General features: G+C 40.5%; 1 protein-coding gene across 1 annotated transcript in view; it reads left to right on the top strand.

Moving 5' to 3' along the window:
* Positions 1 to 17,375, top strand: part of RASA2 (RAS p21 protein activator 2) — a gene marked incomplete in the record, with an annotated part of 722,923 nt that overhangs the window by 663,733 nt on the left and 41,815 nt on the right. Inside the window, 1 exon segment of the mRNA XM_053709823.1 lies at positions 13,696 to 13,882. Within this exon segment, the coding sequence (XP_053565798.1) occupies positions 13,696 to 13,882 (187 nt within the window).

Genomic DNA, 17,375 nt, shown 5'->3' with positions numbered 1-17,375 from the left:
GTCGGCGATGCACATTCCAGGAGTGGATTTCTGGACAGATATGGACATCATGGCATCTCAGCAGAGTGCTTGTCTTTCGAGGTACGGGTCGAGGTCATGGGACCCTCAGGCTATTCCGATGGACTCTCTGGCGATACCTCGGAGTTTCAGTCTTGCCTATTTTTTTTTCTATTTTTTTCTCTTCTTCCACGATTCATGCTCGAGTCAAGCAGGAGAGGGCGTCGGTGATCCTTAAGGCACCGGCGGGGCTCTGCAGGATTGGTATGCAGACGTGATGGTAATTCATATCTTCCATCTTTGAGACTTTCGTTGAGGAAAGGCCTTCTCCTTCAAAGTCCTTACTTCATCCAAATCTAGTTTTTTGACGCGGACTGCTTGGAGATTGGATGCTTGGTTTTATCCAAGCGTGGATTCTCGGAGTCGGTCATGGAGATTATCATTCAGGATAATAAACCTATATTTAGAAGGATTTACTATAGGGTATGTCGTAAATATCTATATTTCAAATCTACTCTTGGAGTAAAATTCTGTCCTTTCTCCAAGAAGGTTTGGAGAGGGATTTATCGGCAGTTCCCTAAAGGGTCTATTTCTTTCATGTAATTAGCAAGAGTCCATGAGCTAGTGACGTATGGGATATACATTCCTACCAGGAGGGGCAATGTTTCCCAAACCTCAAAATGCCTATAAATACACCCCTCACCACACCCACAAATCAGTTTTACAAACTTTGCCTCCTATGGAGGTGGTGAAGTAAGTTTGTGCTAGATTCTACGTTGATATGCGCTCCGCAGCAGGTTGGAGCCCGGTTTTCCTCTCAGCGTGCAGTGAATGTCAGAGGGATGTGAAGAGAGTATTTCCTATTTGAATTCAATGATCTCCTTCTACGGGGTCTATTTCATAGGTTCTCTGTTATCGGTCGTAGAGATTCATCTCTTACCTCCCTTTTCAGATCGACGATATACTCTTATATATACCATTACCTCTGCTGATTCTCGTTTCAGTACTGGTTTGGCTTTCTACTTCATGTAGATGAGTGTCCTGGGGTAAGTAAGTCTTATTTTTTGTGACACTCTAAGCTATGGTTGGGCACTTTTTTATAAAGTTCTAAATATATGTGTTTAAACATTTATTTGCCTTGATTCAGGATGTTCAACGTTCCTTATTTCAGACAGTCAGTTTCATATTTGGGATAATGCATATGAATAAATCAATTTTTTTCTTACCTTAAAATTTGACTTTTTTCCCTGTGGGCTGTTAGGCTCGCGGGGGCTGAAAATGCTTCATTTTATTGCGTCATTCTTGGCGCAGACTTTTTTGGCGCAAAAAATTTTTTTCTTTGTTTCCGGCGTCATACGTGTCACCGGAAGTTGCGTCATTTTTTGACAGTTTTTTGCGCCAAAAGTGTCGGCGTTACCGGATGTGGCGTCATTTTTGGCGCCAAAAGCATTTAGGCGCCAAATAATGTGGGCGTCTTTTTTGGCGCTAAAAATTATGGGCGTCGCTATTCTCTACACTTTATTTAAGTCTCATTGTTTATTGCTTCTGGCTGCTAGAAGCTTGTTCACTGGCATTTTTTCCCATTCCTGAAACTGTCATTTAAGGAATTTGATCAATTTTGCTTTATATGTTGTTTTTTCTATTACATATTGCAAGATGTCCCAGATTGACCCTGAGTCAGAAGATACTTCTGGAAAATCGCTGCCTGGTTCTGGATCTACCAAAGTTAAGTGTATTTGCTGTAAACTTGTGGTATCTGTTCCTCCAGCTGTTGTTTGTAATGAATGTCATGACAAACTTGTTAATGCAGATAATATTTCCTTTAGTAATGTTTCATTACCTGTTGTTGTTCCATCAACATCTAATGCTCAGAGTGTTCCTGTTAACATAAGAGATTTTGTTTCTAAATCCATTAAGAAGGCTATGTCTGTTATTCCTCCTTCTAGTAAACGTAAAAGGTCTTTTAAAACTTCTCATTTTTCAGATGAATTTTTAAATTAACATCATCATTCTGATTCTGATAATGATTCCTCTGGTTCAGAGGATTCTGTTTCAGAGGTTGATGCTGATAAATCTTCATATTTGTTCAAAATGGAATTTATTCGTTCTTTACTTAAAGAGGTCTTAATTGCATTTGAAATAGAGGATTCTGGTCCTCTTGATACTAAATCTAAACGTTTAAATAAGGTGTTTAAATCTCCTGTAGTTATTCCAGAAGTTTTTCCTGTACCTGATGCTATTTCTGAAGTAATCTCCAGGGAATGGAATAATTTGGGTAATTCATTTACTCCTTCTAAACGTTTTAAGCAATTATATCCTGTGCCATCTGACAGATTAGAGTTGATGGGGCTATCTCTACTCTTGCTAAACGTACTACTATTCCTACGGCAGATAATACTTCCTTCAAAGATCCTTTAGATAGGAAAATTGAATCCTTTCTAAGAAAAGCTTACTTATGTTCAGGTAATCTTCTTAGACCTGCTATATCTTTAGCGGATGTTGCTGCAGCTTCAACTTTTTGGTTAGAAGCTTTAGCGCAACAAGTAACAGATCATAATTCTCATAGCATTGTTAATCTTCTTCAACATGCTAATAATTTTATTTGTGATGCCATCTTTGATATCATTAGGGTTGATGTCAGGTATATGTCTCTAGCTATTTCTCCAACATTGGTGTGTCCGGTCCACGGCGTCATCCATAACTTGTGGGAATATCTCTTCCCCAACAGGAAATGGCAAAGAGTACAGCAAAAGCTGTCCATATAGTCCCTCCTAGGCTCCGCTCACCCCAGTCATTCTCTTTGCCGTTGCACAGGCAACATCTCCACAGAGATGGTCAAGAGTATGTGGTGTTTAGTTGTAGTTTTTTATTCTACTATCAAGAGTTTGTTATTTTAAAATAGTGCTGGTATGTACTATTTACTCTGAAACAGAAAAAGATGAAGAGTTCTGTTTGTGAGAGGAATATGATTTTAGCAGCAGTAACTAAAATCGTTTGCTGTTTCCACATAGGACTGTTGAGATGAAATAACTTCAGTTGGGGGAAACAGTTAGCAGACTTTTCTGCTTAAGGTATGACTAGCCATATTTCTAACAAGACTGTGTAATGCTGGAAGGCTGTCATTTCCTCTCATGGGGACCGGTAAGCCATTTTCTTAGTCTCAAACAGAATAAAGGGCTTAATATGGGCTATAAAACTGGTAGACATTTTTATGGGCAAGATCGATTGCTTTATTTGGGCATTTTATACAGCTTGAGATTGAATTTCACACTTATAAACTTTGGGGAACGTTTTTTAACGTCGGGCACTGGTTTAGACACCTTTCCAGTCAGGAAGGGCCTTCCCTGTAGTAGGCTGAGCCTCATTTTCGCGCCATTACTGCGCAGTTACTTTTGAGAGCAGGACATGCAGCTGCATGTGTGTGGATCTGAAAGTAGTTGAAAAGGTTCCTAGAAGGCTTCATTTGGTATCGTATTCCCCCCTGGGTTTGGTAAAGTCGCAGCAAAGGCTGTAGCTGGGACTGTAGAGGGGTTAAAACTGTAACCGGCTCCGGTTTTAAGGGTTAAAGGTCTGAAATTTGGGGTGCAATGCTTTGAATGCTTTAAGACACTGTGGTGAAAATTTGGTAAAATTTGAACAATTCCTTCATTGTTTTTCACATATTCAGTAATAAAGTGTGCCCTGTTTAAAATTTAAAGAGACAGTAACGGTTTTTGTACTTTATTGACAAGTTTAAGCCTGTTTAACATGTCTGTACCTTCAGATAAGCTATGTTCTGTATGTATGGAAGCCAATGTGTCTCCCCGTTCCAAATTGTGTGATAATTGTGCCATAGCGTCCAAACAAAGTAAGGACAGTACTGCCACAGATAGTAAAGTTGCCCAAGATGATTCATCAGATGAAGGGAGTAGACATAGTTCTACTTCATCTCACTCTGTGTCTACACCAGTTTTGCCCACGCAGGAGACCCCTAGTACTTCTAGCGCGCCAATGCTTGTTACTATGCAACAATTGACGGCAGTAATGGATAACTCCATAGCTAATATTTTATCCAAAATGCCTGCATTTCAGAGAAAGCGCGATTGCTCTGTTTTAAACACTAGAGCAGGAGGGCGCTGATGATAATTGCTCTGTCATACCCTCACACCAATCTGAAGGGGCCATGAGGGAGGTTTTGTCAGATGGGGAAATTTCAGATTCAGGTAGAATTTCTCAACAGGCAGAACCTGATGTGACATTTAAATTTAAATTAGAGCATCTCCGCGCACTGCTTAAGGAGGTGTTATCTACTCTGGATGATTGTGACAACCTGGTCATTCCAGAAAAATTGTGTAAGATGGACAAGTTCCTAGAGGTTCCGGTGCACCCCGACGCTTTTCCTATACCCAAGCGGGTGGCGGACATAGTGAACAAGGAGTGGGAGAAGCCCGGCATACCTTTTGTTCCCCCTCCTATATTTAAGAAATTATTTCCTATGGTCGACCCCAGAAAGGACTTATGGCAGACAGTCCCTAAGGTCGAGGGGGCAGTTTCTACACTAAACAAGCGCACTACTATTCCTATCGAGGATAATTGTGCTTTCAAAGATCCTATGGATAAAAAATTGGAGGGTTTGCTTAAAAAGATTTTTGTACAGCAAGGTTACCTCCTGCAACCTATTTCGTGCATTGTTCCTGTCACTACAGCAGCGTGGTTCTGGTTCGAGGAACTAGAAAAGTCGCTCAATAGAGAGACTCCGTATGAGGAGGTTATGGACAGAATACATGCACTTAAATTAGCTAATTCCTTTATTTTAGATGCCGCTTTGCAGTTAGCTAGATTAGCGGCGAAAAATTCAGGGTTTGCAATTGTGGTGCGCCGAGCGCTCTAAAGTCTTGGTCAGCGGATGTATCTTCCAAGACAAAATTGCTTAATATCCCTTTCAAGGGTAAAACCCTTTTTGGACCAGAGTTGAAAGAGATTATCTCAGACATCACTGGGGGTAAGGGCCATGCCCTCCCACGAGATAGGCCTTTCAAGGCCAAGAATAAGTCTAATTTTCGTTCCTTTTGCAATTTCAGGAATGGACCGGCTTCCAACTCTGCAGCCTCTAGGCAAGAGGGTAATGCTTCGCAGACCAAACCAGCTTGGAAACCGATGCAAGGCTGGATCAAGGGTAAAAAGGCCAAGAAGCCTGCTGCTGCTACCAAAACAGCATGAAGGAGTAGCCCCCGATCCGGGACCGGATCTAGTAGGGGGCAGACTCTCTCTCTTCGCTCAGGCTTGGGCAAGAGATGTTCAGGATCCCTGGGCACTAGAAATAGTTTCTCAGGGTTATCTTCTGGAATTCAAGGAACTACCTCCAAGAGGAAGGTTCCACATGTCTCACTTATCTTCAAACCAAATAAAGAGACAGGCATTCTTACATTGTGTAGAAGACCTGTTAAAAATGGGAGTGATACACCCAGTTCCAACTGTGGAACAAGGACTGGGATTTTACTCAAATCTGTTTGTAGTTCCCAAAAAAGAGGGAACCTTCAGACCAATTCTGGATTTAAAGATTCTAAACAAATTTCTCAAAGTGCCATCGTTCAAAATGGAAACTATCCGAACGATTTTACCTACAATCCAGGAGGGTCAATTTATGACTACCCTGGATCTAAAGGATGCGTATCTACATATTCCTATCCACAAAGATCATCATCAGTTCCTAAGGTTCGCCTTTCTGGACAAACATTACCAGTTTGTGGCTCTCCCATTCGGGCTAGCCACTGCTCCAAGGATTTTCACAAAGGTACTCGGGTCCCTTCTAGCGGTTCTAAGATCAAGGGGCATTGCAGTGGCACGTTACTTGGACGACATTCTGATACAAGCGTCGTCTCTTTCAAAGGCAAAGGCTCACACAGACATCGTTCTGGCCTTTCTCAGATCTCACGGGTGGAAGGTGAACATAGAAAAAAGTTCCCTGTCTCCGTCGACAAGAGTTCCTTTCTTGGGGACAATTATAGATTCTTTAGAAATGAAGATTTTCCTGACAGATGTCAGAAAGTCAAAACTTCTAAACGCTTGTCAAGTTCTTCACTCTGTTCCACGACCTTCCATAGCTCAGTGCATGGAAGTAGTAGGGTTGATGGTTGCAGCAATGGACATAGTTCCTTTTGCGCGAATTCATCTAAGACCATTACAACTGTGCATGCTGAAACAGTGGAATGGGGACTATACAGACTTGTCTCCAGTGATTCAAGTAGATCAGAAGACCAGAGACTCACTCCGTTGGTGGCTAACCCAGGATCACCTGTCCCAGGGAATGACCTTCCGCAGACCAGAGTGGGTCATCGTCACGACCGACGCCAGTCTAGTGGGCTGGGGCGCGGTCTGGGACTCCCTGAAAGCTCAGGGTCTATGGTCTCGGGAAGAGTCTCTTCTCCCGATAAACATTCTGGAACTGAGAGCGATATTCAATACTCTCAGGGCTTGGCCTCAACTAGCAAAGGCCAGATTCATAAGATTCCAATCGGACAACATGACGACTGTTGCTTACATCAACCATCAGGGGGGAACAAGGAGTTCCCTGGCGATGAGAGAAGTGACCAAAATCATAAAATGGGCGGAGGATCACTCCTGCCACCTATCTGCGATCCACATCCCAGGAGTTGAAAACTGGGAGGCGGATTATCTGAGTCGTCAGACATTCCATCTGGGGGAGTGGGAACTCCACCCGGAGATATTTGCCCAGCTGACGCAATTATGGGGCATTCCAGACATGGATCTGATGGACTTGGTATGCAGACCTGGTGGGAATGTCATCGGTTCCACCATGGAAGCTACCTTTGAGACAGGATCTTCTAGTACAGGTTCCATTCGAACATCCAAATCTAGTCTCTATCCAGCTGACGGCTTGGAAATTGAACGCTTGATTTTATCTAAGCGTGGGTTTTCGGATTCTGTGATAGATACTCTGGTACAAGCCAGAAAACCTGTAACTAGAAAAATTTACCATAAAATATGGGAAAGATATATCTGTTGGTGTGAATCCAAGGGATTCTCATGGAGTAAGATCAAAATTCCTAGAATCCTTTCCTTCCTGCAAGAAGGTTTGGATAAGGGATTATCAGCGAGTTCTCTAAAGGGACAGATTTCTGCTTTATCTGTCTTGTTACACAAACGACTGGCAGCTGTGCCAGATGTTCAAGCTTTTGTTCAGGCTTTGGTCAGGATCAAGCCTGTTTACAGACCTTTGACTCCTCCCTGGAGTCTAAATTTAGTTCTTTCAGTTCTCCAAGGGGTTCCGTTTGAACCTTTACATTCCATAGATATTAAGTTATCTTGGAAAGTTTTGTTTTTAGTTGCTATTTCTTCTGCTAGAAGAGTTTCTGAGTTATCCCCCCTATCTGGTGTTCCATTCAGATAAGGTTGTTTTGCGTACTAAACCTGGTTTTCTTCCAAAAGTTGTTTCCAACTAGAATATTAACCAGGAAATAGTTGTTACACAATTTAGATGTAGTCCGTGCTTTAAAGTTCTATCTAGAAGCAACAAAGGATTTCAGACAAACATCTTCTCTGTTTGTCGTCTATTCTGGTAAAAGGAGAGGTCAAAAAGCTACTGCTACCTCTTTCCTTTTGGCTGAAAAGCATCACACGATTGGCTTACGAGACTGCCGGACGGCAGCCTTCTGAAAGAATCACAGCTCACTTTACTAGGGCTGTGGCTTCCACATGGGCCTTCAAGAACGAGGCTTCTGTTGATCAGATATGTAAGGCAGCGACTTGGTCTTCCCTGCACACTTATGCCAAATTCTACAAATTTTATACTTTTGCTTCTTCGGAGGCTATTTTTGGGAGAAAGGTTTTGCAAGCCGTGGTGCCTTCCGTTTAGGCAACATGATTGGCTCCCTCCCTTCATCTATGTCCTAAAGCTTTGGTATTGGTTCCCACAAGTTATGGATGACGCCGTGGACCGGACACACCAATGTTGGAGAAAACAGAATTTATGCTTACCTGATAAATTACTTTCTCCAACGGTGTGTCCGGTCCACGGCCCGCCCTGGTTTTTTAATCAGGTTTGATGAATTTATTTCTTTAACTACAGTCACCACGGCACCCTATAGTTTCTCCTGTTTTTCTCCTGTCCGTCGGTCGAATGACTGTGGTGGGCGGAGCCTAGGAGGGACTATATGGACAGCTTTTGCTGTACTCTCTGCCATTTCCTGTTGGGGAAGAGATATTCCCACAAGTTATGGATGACGCCGTGGACCGGACACACCGTTGGAGAAAGTAATTTATCAGGTAAGCATAAATTCTGTTTTTAGCTAGAAGAGCTTTATGGCTTAAAACTTGGAATGCTGATATGTCTTCTAAGTCAACTTTGCTTTCCCTTTCTTTCCAGGGTAATAAATTATTTGGTTCACAGTTGGATTCTATTATCTCAACTGTTACTGGAGGAAAAGGAACTTTTTTACCACAGGATAAAAAATCTAAAGGTAAATTTAGGTCTAATAATCGTTTTCGTTCCTTTCGTCACAATAAGGAACAAAAGCCTGATCCTTCACCCTCAGGAGCGGTATCAGTTTGGAAACCATCTCCAGTCTGGAATAAATCCAAGCCTTTTAGAAAACCAAAGCCAGCTCCCAAGTCCACATGAAGGTGCGGCCCTCGTTCCAGCCCAGCTGGTAGGGGGCAGATTACGATTTTTCAAAGAAATTTGGATCAATTCAATTCACAATCTTTGGATTCAGAACATTGTTTCAGAAGGGTACAGAATTGGCTTCAAGATAAGGCCTCCTGCAAGAAGATTTTTTCTTTCCCGTGTCCCAGTAAATCCAGCGAAGGCTCAAGCATTTCTGAAATGTGTTTCAGATCTAGAGTTGGCTGGAGTAATTTTACCAGTTCCAGTTCTGGAACAGGGGCTGGGGTTTTACTCAAATCTCTTCATTGTACCAAAGAAGGAGAATTCCTTCAGACCAGTTCTGGATTTAAAAATATTGAATCGTTATGTAAGGATACCAACATTCAAAATGGTAACTATAAGGACTATCCTGCCTTTTGTTCAGCAAGGGCATTATATGTCCACAGTAGATTTACAGGATGCATATCTGCATATTCCAATTCATCCAGATCACTATCAGTTTCTGAGATTCTCTTTCCTAGACGAGCATTACCAGTTTGTGGCTCTGCCGTTTGGCCTAGCAACAGCTCCAAGGATTTTTACAAAGGTTCTCGGTGCCCTTCTGTCTGTAATCAGAGAACAGGGTATTGTGGTATTTCCTTATTTGGACGATATCTTGGTACTTGCTCAGTCTTCACTTTTAGCAGAATCTCATACGAATCAACTTGTATCGTTTCTTCGAGAACATGGTTGGAGGATTAATTTACCAAAGAGTTCGTTGATTCCTCAGACAAGGGAAACCTTTTTAGGTTTCCAGATAGATTCAGTGTCCATGACTCTGTTGCTGACAGAAAAAAGACGTCTGAAATTGGTTTCAGCTTGTCGAAACCTTCAGTCTCAATCATTCCCTTCGGTAGCCTTATGCATGGAAATTTTAGGTCTTATGACTGCTGCATCGGACGCGATCCCCTTTGCTCGTTTTCACATGCGACCTCTTCAGCTTTGTATGCTGAACCAGTGGTGCAGGGATTACACAAAGATATCTCAATTGATATCTTTAAAACCGATTGTACGACACTCTCTGACGTGGTGGACAGATCACCATCGTTCAGTTCAGGGGGCTTCTTTTGTTCTTCCGACCTGGACTGTGATTTCAACAGATGCAAGTCTGACAGGTTGGGGAGCTGTTTGGGGGTCTCTGACAGCACAAGGGGTTTGGGAATCTCAGGAGGTGAGATTACCAATCAATATTTTGGAACTCCGTGCAATTTTCAGAGCTCTTCAGTCATGGCCTCTTCTAAAGAGAGAATCGTTCATTTGTTTTCAGACAGACAATGTCACAACTGTAGCATATATCAATCATCAAGGAGGGACTCACAGTCCTCTGGCTATGAAAGAAGTATCTCGAATACTGGTATGGGCGGAATCCAGCTCCTGTCTAATTTCTGCGGTTCATATCCCAAGTATAGACAATTGGGAAGCGGATTATCTCAGTCGCCAAACGTTACATCCGGGTGAATGGTCTCTTCACCCAGAGGTTTTTCTTCAGATTGTTCAAATGTGGGGACTTCCAGAAATAGATCTGATGGCTTCTCATATAAACAAGAAACTTCCCAGGTATCTGTCCAGATCCAGGGATCCTCAGGCGGAAGCAGTGGATGCATTGTCACTTCCTTGGAAGTATCATCCTGCCTATATCTTTCCGCCTCTAGTTCTTCTTCCAAGAGTAATTTCCAAGATTCTGAAGGAATGCTAGTTTGTTCTGCTGGTGGCTCCAGCATGGCCTCACAGGTTTTGGTATGCGGATCTTGTCCGGATGGCCTCTTGCCAACCGTGGACTCTTCCGTTAAGACCAGACCTTCTGTCGCAAGGTCCTTTTTTCCATCAGGATCTCAAATCCTTAAATTTGAAGGTATGGAGATTGAACGCTTGATTCTTAGTCAAAGAGGTTTCTCTAACTCTGTGATTAATACTATGTTACAGGCTCGTAAATCTGTATCTAGGAAGATATATTATCGAGTCTGGAAGACTTACATTTCTTGGTGTCTTTCTCATCATTTTTCCTGGCATTCTTTTAGAATTCCGAGAATTTTACAGTTTCTTCAGGATGGTTTGGATAAAGGTTTGTCTGCAAGTTCCTTGAAAGGACAAATCTCTGCTCTTTCTGTTCTTTTTCACAGAAAGATTGCTAATCTTCCTGATATTCATTGTTTTGTACAAGCTTTGGTTCGTATAAAGCCTGTCATTAAGTCAATTTCTCCTCCTTGGAGTTTGAATTTGGTTCTGGGGCCTCTTCAAGCTCCTCCTTTTGAACCTATGCATTCACTGGACATTAAACTACTTTCTTGGAAAGTTTTGTTTCTTTTGGCGAAAATTGTGGTTCCTTCATTGTGTCCTAATCCTAAGAATTCTAAGGAGAGAACGTTGCATTCTTTGGATGTAGTTAGAGCTTTGAAATATTATGTTGAAGCTACTAAGAATTTCCGAAAGACTTCTAGTCTATTTGTTATCTTTTCCGGTTCTAGGAAAGGTCAGATGGCCTCTGCCATTTCTTTGGCATCTTGGTTGATATCTTTAATTCATCATGCTTATGTTGAGTCGGGTACAACTCCGCCTCAAAGGATTACAGCTCATTCTACTAGGTCAGTTTCTACTTCCTGGGCGTTTAGGAATGAAGCTTCGGTTGATCAGATTTGCAAAGCAGCAACTTGGTCTTCTTTGCATACTTTTACTAAATTCTACCATTTTGATGTATTTTCTTCTTCTGAAGCAGTTTTTGGTAGAAAAGTACTTCAGGCAGCTGTTTCAGTTTGATTCTTCTGCTTATAATTTCAGTTTTTTTCATTATAAGATTTAAACTTTATTTTGGGTGTGGATTATTTTCAGCGGAATTGGCTGTCTTTATTTTATCCCTCCCTCTCTAGTCCACATCTTGGGTATTCATTATCCCATACGTCACTAGCTCATGGACTCTTGCTAATTACATGAAAGAAAACATAATTTATGTAAGAACTTACCTGATAAATTCATTTCTTTCATATTAGCAAGAGTCCATGAGGCCCACCCTTTTTTGTGGTGGTTATGATTTTTTTGTATAAAGCACAATTATTCCAATTCCTTATTTTTTATGCTTTCGCACTTTTGTCTTATCACCCCACTTCTTGGCTATGCGTTAAACTGATTTGTGGGTGTGGTGAGGGGTGTATTTATAGGCATTTTGAGGTTTGGGAAACTTTGCCCCTCCTGGTAGGAATGTATATCCCATACGTCACTAGCTCATGGACTCTTGCTAATATGAAAGAAATGAATTTATCAGGTAAGTTCTTACATAAATTATGTTTTTCTGCCTTGTCTTTTTTGTTACATATCCGTCTGGAGGATTCCCAGGCGTATATTAGTTTTGTCAGACATTGGTCAGGATTAGGCCTGTATTCTAGCTAGTTAGTTCTTAGGAGTATTCAGGGGGCTCTATTTGAGCCGATGCATTCCATAGATATTATCTTGGAAAGTTTTGTTTCGTATTACTCTTTCCTCTTTGTCAGAGTTCTCGGGCATTATGGTGTGAGTCACCTTGCCTTAGTTTTCTTCAAGTAAGGTGGTTTTACGTTCTATTATGTTATTTTTGTCTGGAGCATTAATCAGGAGTCTGGTGTTCCTTCCTTGTGCCCTAATCCTTCTCCGAAGGAAGGGTTTTGGCACTATTTCAACAAAAAATATTACTTGCAGGCGACTAAGGATTTTGTAAGTCTTCTTCCTTATGTGTGGTTTTCTCCGAGACGTAAGCAACAGTAAGTTACGGCTGCTTTTCTTTCTTTATGACTGAAGAGTATCTTACATTTTGCCTAAGAGATTGCTGGATAGCAACCTCCAGAGAGAGTTACGGCTCATTCCATGAGGGCTGTTGTTTCTCATGGGCAGTCAGAAATGAAATTTCTGTGGAACAGACTTGCAAGACTGCATCTTGTTCTCTTTTCACTCTTCTATAAGATTACACTTTTGGTCTCAGTTGAGGTTGCTTTTGGGAGAAAGGTGTTTTGTTTTTTGTTTTTTTTTTGTTTTTGTTTTGTTTTTTTAAAAGCAGTGGTGCCTTCAGTTTAGGTTCCTGTCTTAGTAAATAATGATGATCCGTGGAATCATCGTGTTATCACGCTTACCTGATAAATGTATTTCTTTTTTGACTCGAGTCCACAGCTCGCCCTGTTTTGAGACAGGTTATTGATATGTTATAAGCTTCAGACACCTCTGCACCTTGTTGCTTCCTTTCTCTCCTTTACTTCGGTCGAATGACTGGGGTGGGAGGGAAGGGAGTTGATATTTAACAGCTTTGCTGTGGTGTTCTTTGCCGCCTCCTGCTGGGCAGGAGTGATATTCCCAACAGTAATTAATGATGATCCGTGGACTCATCATGTCAAAAAAGAAATACATTTATCAGGTAAGCATAAATTTTCTTTTTCAGCATTTTTCTCTCTCAGTTTTTTAAATATATTTAAGGATCCAGTAATCATCATATGGTAATAGTCCAAAGGTTTTTTATATATACTGTATTTTAGTGAGCAAATATTCTCTTTTATATATGCATTTCTAAAGGAGACGTCCCAATTTTTAATGATTTTTATTGATATAACAGTCAAATATTAAAATAAATTTTGTTTAGAATATATATATATATTGTTTGATATTGTTATTATATGCGATTCTTGGGAATCTTTAGCTTTTTTAGCGCCCTCTTAATACCCCCGTTCATCTTTATTAATATAACAGTGTTGAATGTGCAAAACTGGGGAATGGGTAATAAAGGGATTATCTATCTTTTTAAACCATAAAAAAAAAAAATCTGGAGTAGACTGTCCCTTTAATTCTTAAAATGTAAAGGGTTTTTCTTTTCTGACAACTGGAAGGGGGGGGGGGGGGACAGGCTTTGCAAGCCTAACCCTGACATATATCTGTCCATAAAAGCTCAGGTGGATTTTGGCTATTAAAAAAATATTTGCTGTGAACTATAAACATTTTCAATCTCATGTAGTGTGTTAATTTATTGCAAAACTGCAGGAAAATGTAATTACAAGGTGTTTCCCTTAATGGCATGGGTTAATCAGCTTTGTCTGTGTCTTTAGAGGCCTGTGGAAGTATAGCTGTGTATCAGGGCCCTCAGAAGGAGCACAGCGAGTACTCCCATTTCACCATAGAAGATTCTATTGAAATCTTCAAGACTCTCAAGAACATCAGAACAATTGTTGAGAAGCTAAATGAACCACATGAGAAGTTTAAGAAGGGATCGACCAGTGCAAAATATGGCAGCCAGTAAGTAAAAAGATAGTTTCCCATGAGCAGGGAAGCTCTTGTGACATAGCCCTTAAAGGGCCCTGATACCCAAATGTTGAAACACTTGAAAGTGATGCAGCATAACTGTAAAAAACTGACTAGAAAATATCACCTGAACAGCTCTATGTAAAAAAGGAAGATATTTTACCTCAAAATGTCCTAAATATTCACACTCCACTGTAAACGACTTTAAGCAGCAAATTAGTATGTCTGTCCCGTTACAGGCAAGATAGTGAGCTTTGTGCACACTCATGTTATTTCCCTATTCAGTTTAAGGAAGTTTACTATGAAATCTCACGAGAGTTAAGTCAAATCTCATGAGTTTACAGTAGGAGTTCATGACCTCAGCAGTGTTGATGCCGATTGGCTGCAGGTCATTTCTTCAGTTTTTTTTTACCTGCAGTTGGGCTGTAACTGAAGTATAACTTTTTACACAGCACTTACTCTGCTGAGCTGAGGAGATTGTGAGGTAAAATATCTTCCTTTTTTACATAGAGATGCTCAGGTGATCTTTTCCCGGTCAGCTTTTTACAGTTATGCTGCATCAGTTTCAAGTGATTTAGCATATGAGTATTATGTCCCTTTAATAGCAACAAAAGAGAGCAGTCATTCCCCACCTTGCTTTTGACTAAGAGGTTTAAAGGGACACTAACGGAAAAATGAAACGTTCATGTGTTCAGATAGAGCATGCAGTTTAAAGTTCTTATTTACATCCATTATGAAATTCTACACAGTCTTTTTATATCCAGACTTTCTGAGACACCAGGTACTACTAAGCATGTTGAAGAATTCAATGTAATGTAATGTATAGGGGCCCCGGAAATATTTTCAGAATAAAATCTGCTCATTTTAAAATTGCATTGTCTTTTTAGTATGTACTTGTTGAAAATGCAGTTCTACTGTATTTAATGGTCCTTTTTAAGAATATGCAAAAATGTGTAAATAAAGGAAAATAATTCTGTCAGTCAAGTTGATTAGAAGCAGATGGTGTATGTATACTTTATGTAATATTGTTCACACTTATAAAACCCCACAAAACCCACACTAAGGATTTAAAGGTTCATTTACCAAAGGAATTATCCAAATGTAAGCATCGCTGACGAGACAAATTATTCCTGGAGCATTGTACTGTAAACATATCTCCTCTTTAAGGAGACATTCCGGTCAAAATTTAAATGCACATAAATGGATTACATCTTTGGATAGAAACGTATTTGCAATATACATGTATTGGCAAAAATGCCTCTAGTAAAAGCTATCACTGTTTAAGTGTTAACATTTTTCTCTGCACGTGCATGTGAAGCAAAAATATTCTCAGTGCACTAGCATTTTAAATACTGCAGCTGCTCAGAGAACAAATGGGGCTTGTAGCATGTCAGCAATTAACAAATTGAGTCATTACCAGATGTTACAAACACCTTAGACTCAGTTAAACACAAGTGCTGTGTTTAAAATGCTGGTGGACGGAGCATACTTAAAATCTATAGCTGTTTCAAAAGTGTATTTATTAGAAGCATTTTTGCTAATACATGTATATTACAAAAATGCTTCCATGCAAAAATGAAATGCATCCATGGGATTCCAAATTTGGCTGTAATGTCCCTTTAATTTATTTCCATTATCCTTTTTACCTGCTGGAGTGTAGTAATTTTTTTTACATATAACCGATTTACCTTTATTTTGTCATTTGAATTAGCGTTTTTGGCCTTCTGCTGCATTGACTATAGAAAAACAATGTATAAAGAAACATCAGCAGAAATCATCCTTCCAGTGGGGGTGGGAGAGCCGTGCCAATTTAGAAGGGTGTTCTTGTCACATTTTTAAATACATTTAAATCTTATCAGCTGCTTGCCTGAGTACATTGTTTCTTTAATGATGCATTACAGGCAGGACATGAAAGCTAAAATTAGGGCAAGCTTTGTAGAAGAGCAGCATGTTCACTCCAGCTTATTTTACTTTCCTATTCTGTCTTAGATATATAACACCACCAGGCAGGTATTAAAAAGGTGCGAGTAGGCATTCTAAATGTCTTTTTCTTTCATGTAATTGGCAAGAGTCCATGAGCTAGTGACATATGGGATATACAATCTTACCAGGAGGGGCAAAGTTTCCCAATTGGTCTCCCTTGTAAACGATGGGGTAGAAATGGGTTATATTAACCAGGAAACAAAAGCTTATTTACTGGTACAGAATCCAGTCATTCCTGTGTTTAATCACCTACCCTAAGTCTATAAGTCCGTAGAAAACGTCCAGGGTTGACAAATAGTGAGCGAATAGGTTCTCTTCTTGAGCACCTGTCAGAATGGCTGGATGGCATCTTGCAGCCTTTGGTGAGCACACTTTGTAATTTCCTGTCTGATACAAAAGATGTTTTGAATTTACTCTTGGAAGTGGTTTGGCAGAGCAACTTCAAATGGCTTACAGTGGATGTGAGATCTCTGTATTCTACCATACCCCATGAAAAGGGCCTAGAGGCTCTAAAATGTTTCCTTTCTAGGAAATATTTGGGTGATCAGGAATTTATAGAATACATTTTGAGGGTGACCAGTTTTCTCCTGACCCACAACTATTTCTTGTTTGAGGGAGAGTTCTTTCTCCAGAGGCGTGGGACTGCTATGGGAGCTAAATTTGCCCACTCTTACGCCAAACTTTTTATGGGTTGGTGGGAGCTCTCCAACGTCTTTGGAGAACGGAATCCGTTCAGGCAGGAGATAGTGTGGTACAGGAGTTTCATTGACAACCTCCTTTTCATGTGGAAGGGCTCAAGGCACGACCTAGAGGCCTTTGTAGAGGGACTCAATCAGACCTCTGTAGGCATCAGTTTCACTTCTGATATACAAGTACACTCAGTAAATTTCTTGGATATTACATTAATGGGAAGTGTAGGTCAAAAGATAACCACAGAAACTTACCGAAAGCCTATTTCAGGGAACTCGCTCCTACACGCCTCAAGTTGCACCCGAAGAGAGTTTTCACGGGTGTAGCGAGAGGACAGTTCATCCGCTTAAAAAGGCATTGTACTAGCGACAATATATACGAGAAACAAGCAGATGAACTGTCGCAGAGGCTGTTGGAGAGGGGTTACCAAAGGTCGATTGTCACCAAAGAAAGAAATACTGTCACCAAGGTTAGCAGAGATGACCTTCTAAAACAAAGCAAAAAGAGGAATAAACAGAACGTTGACAACAAAATTCACGACAGAATATTCTCAACAATATACACAGATTTGTCAGATAATTAGGAGTAATTTCCAGCTCTTATTAGCTGATGATGCTCTAAAAGAGACAGTAACTGAGGGTATCAGGTTTACCTATAAAAGAAACAGAACGATAGGCAACATGATAGCCCCCACGAGACTAAGAAAAGAACAAACTGATAGATCCTCCTGGTTGAGATTAAATGGCACCTATAGGTGCAATCATTTAGCCTGTGAAAGAGTGACAACAGGGCATTCCTTTAGTTCCTTAGTTAC

Source organism: Bombina bombina, chromosome 4, assembly GCF_027579735.1.
Source record: "Bombina bombina isolate aBomBom1 chromosome 4, aBomBom1.pri, whole genome shotgun sequence".
NCBI lineage: Eukaryota > Metazoa > Chordata > Amphibia > Anura > Bombinatoridae > Bombina > Bombina bombina.
Note: the sequence above shows the minus strand (reverse complement) of the source record. Positions and strands in the feature narration are given on the sequence as shown.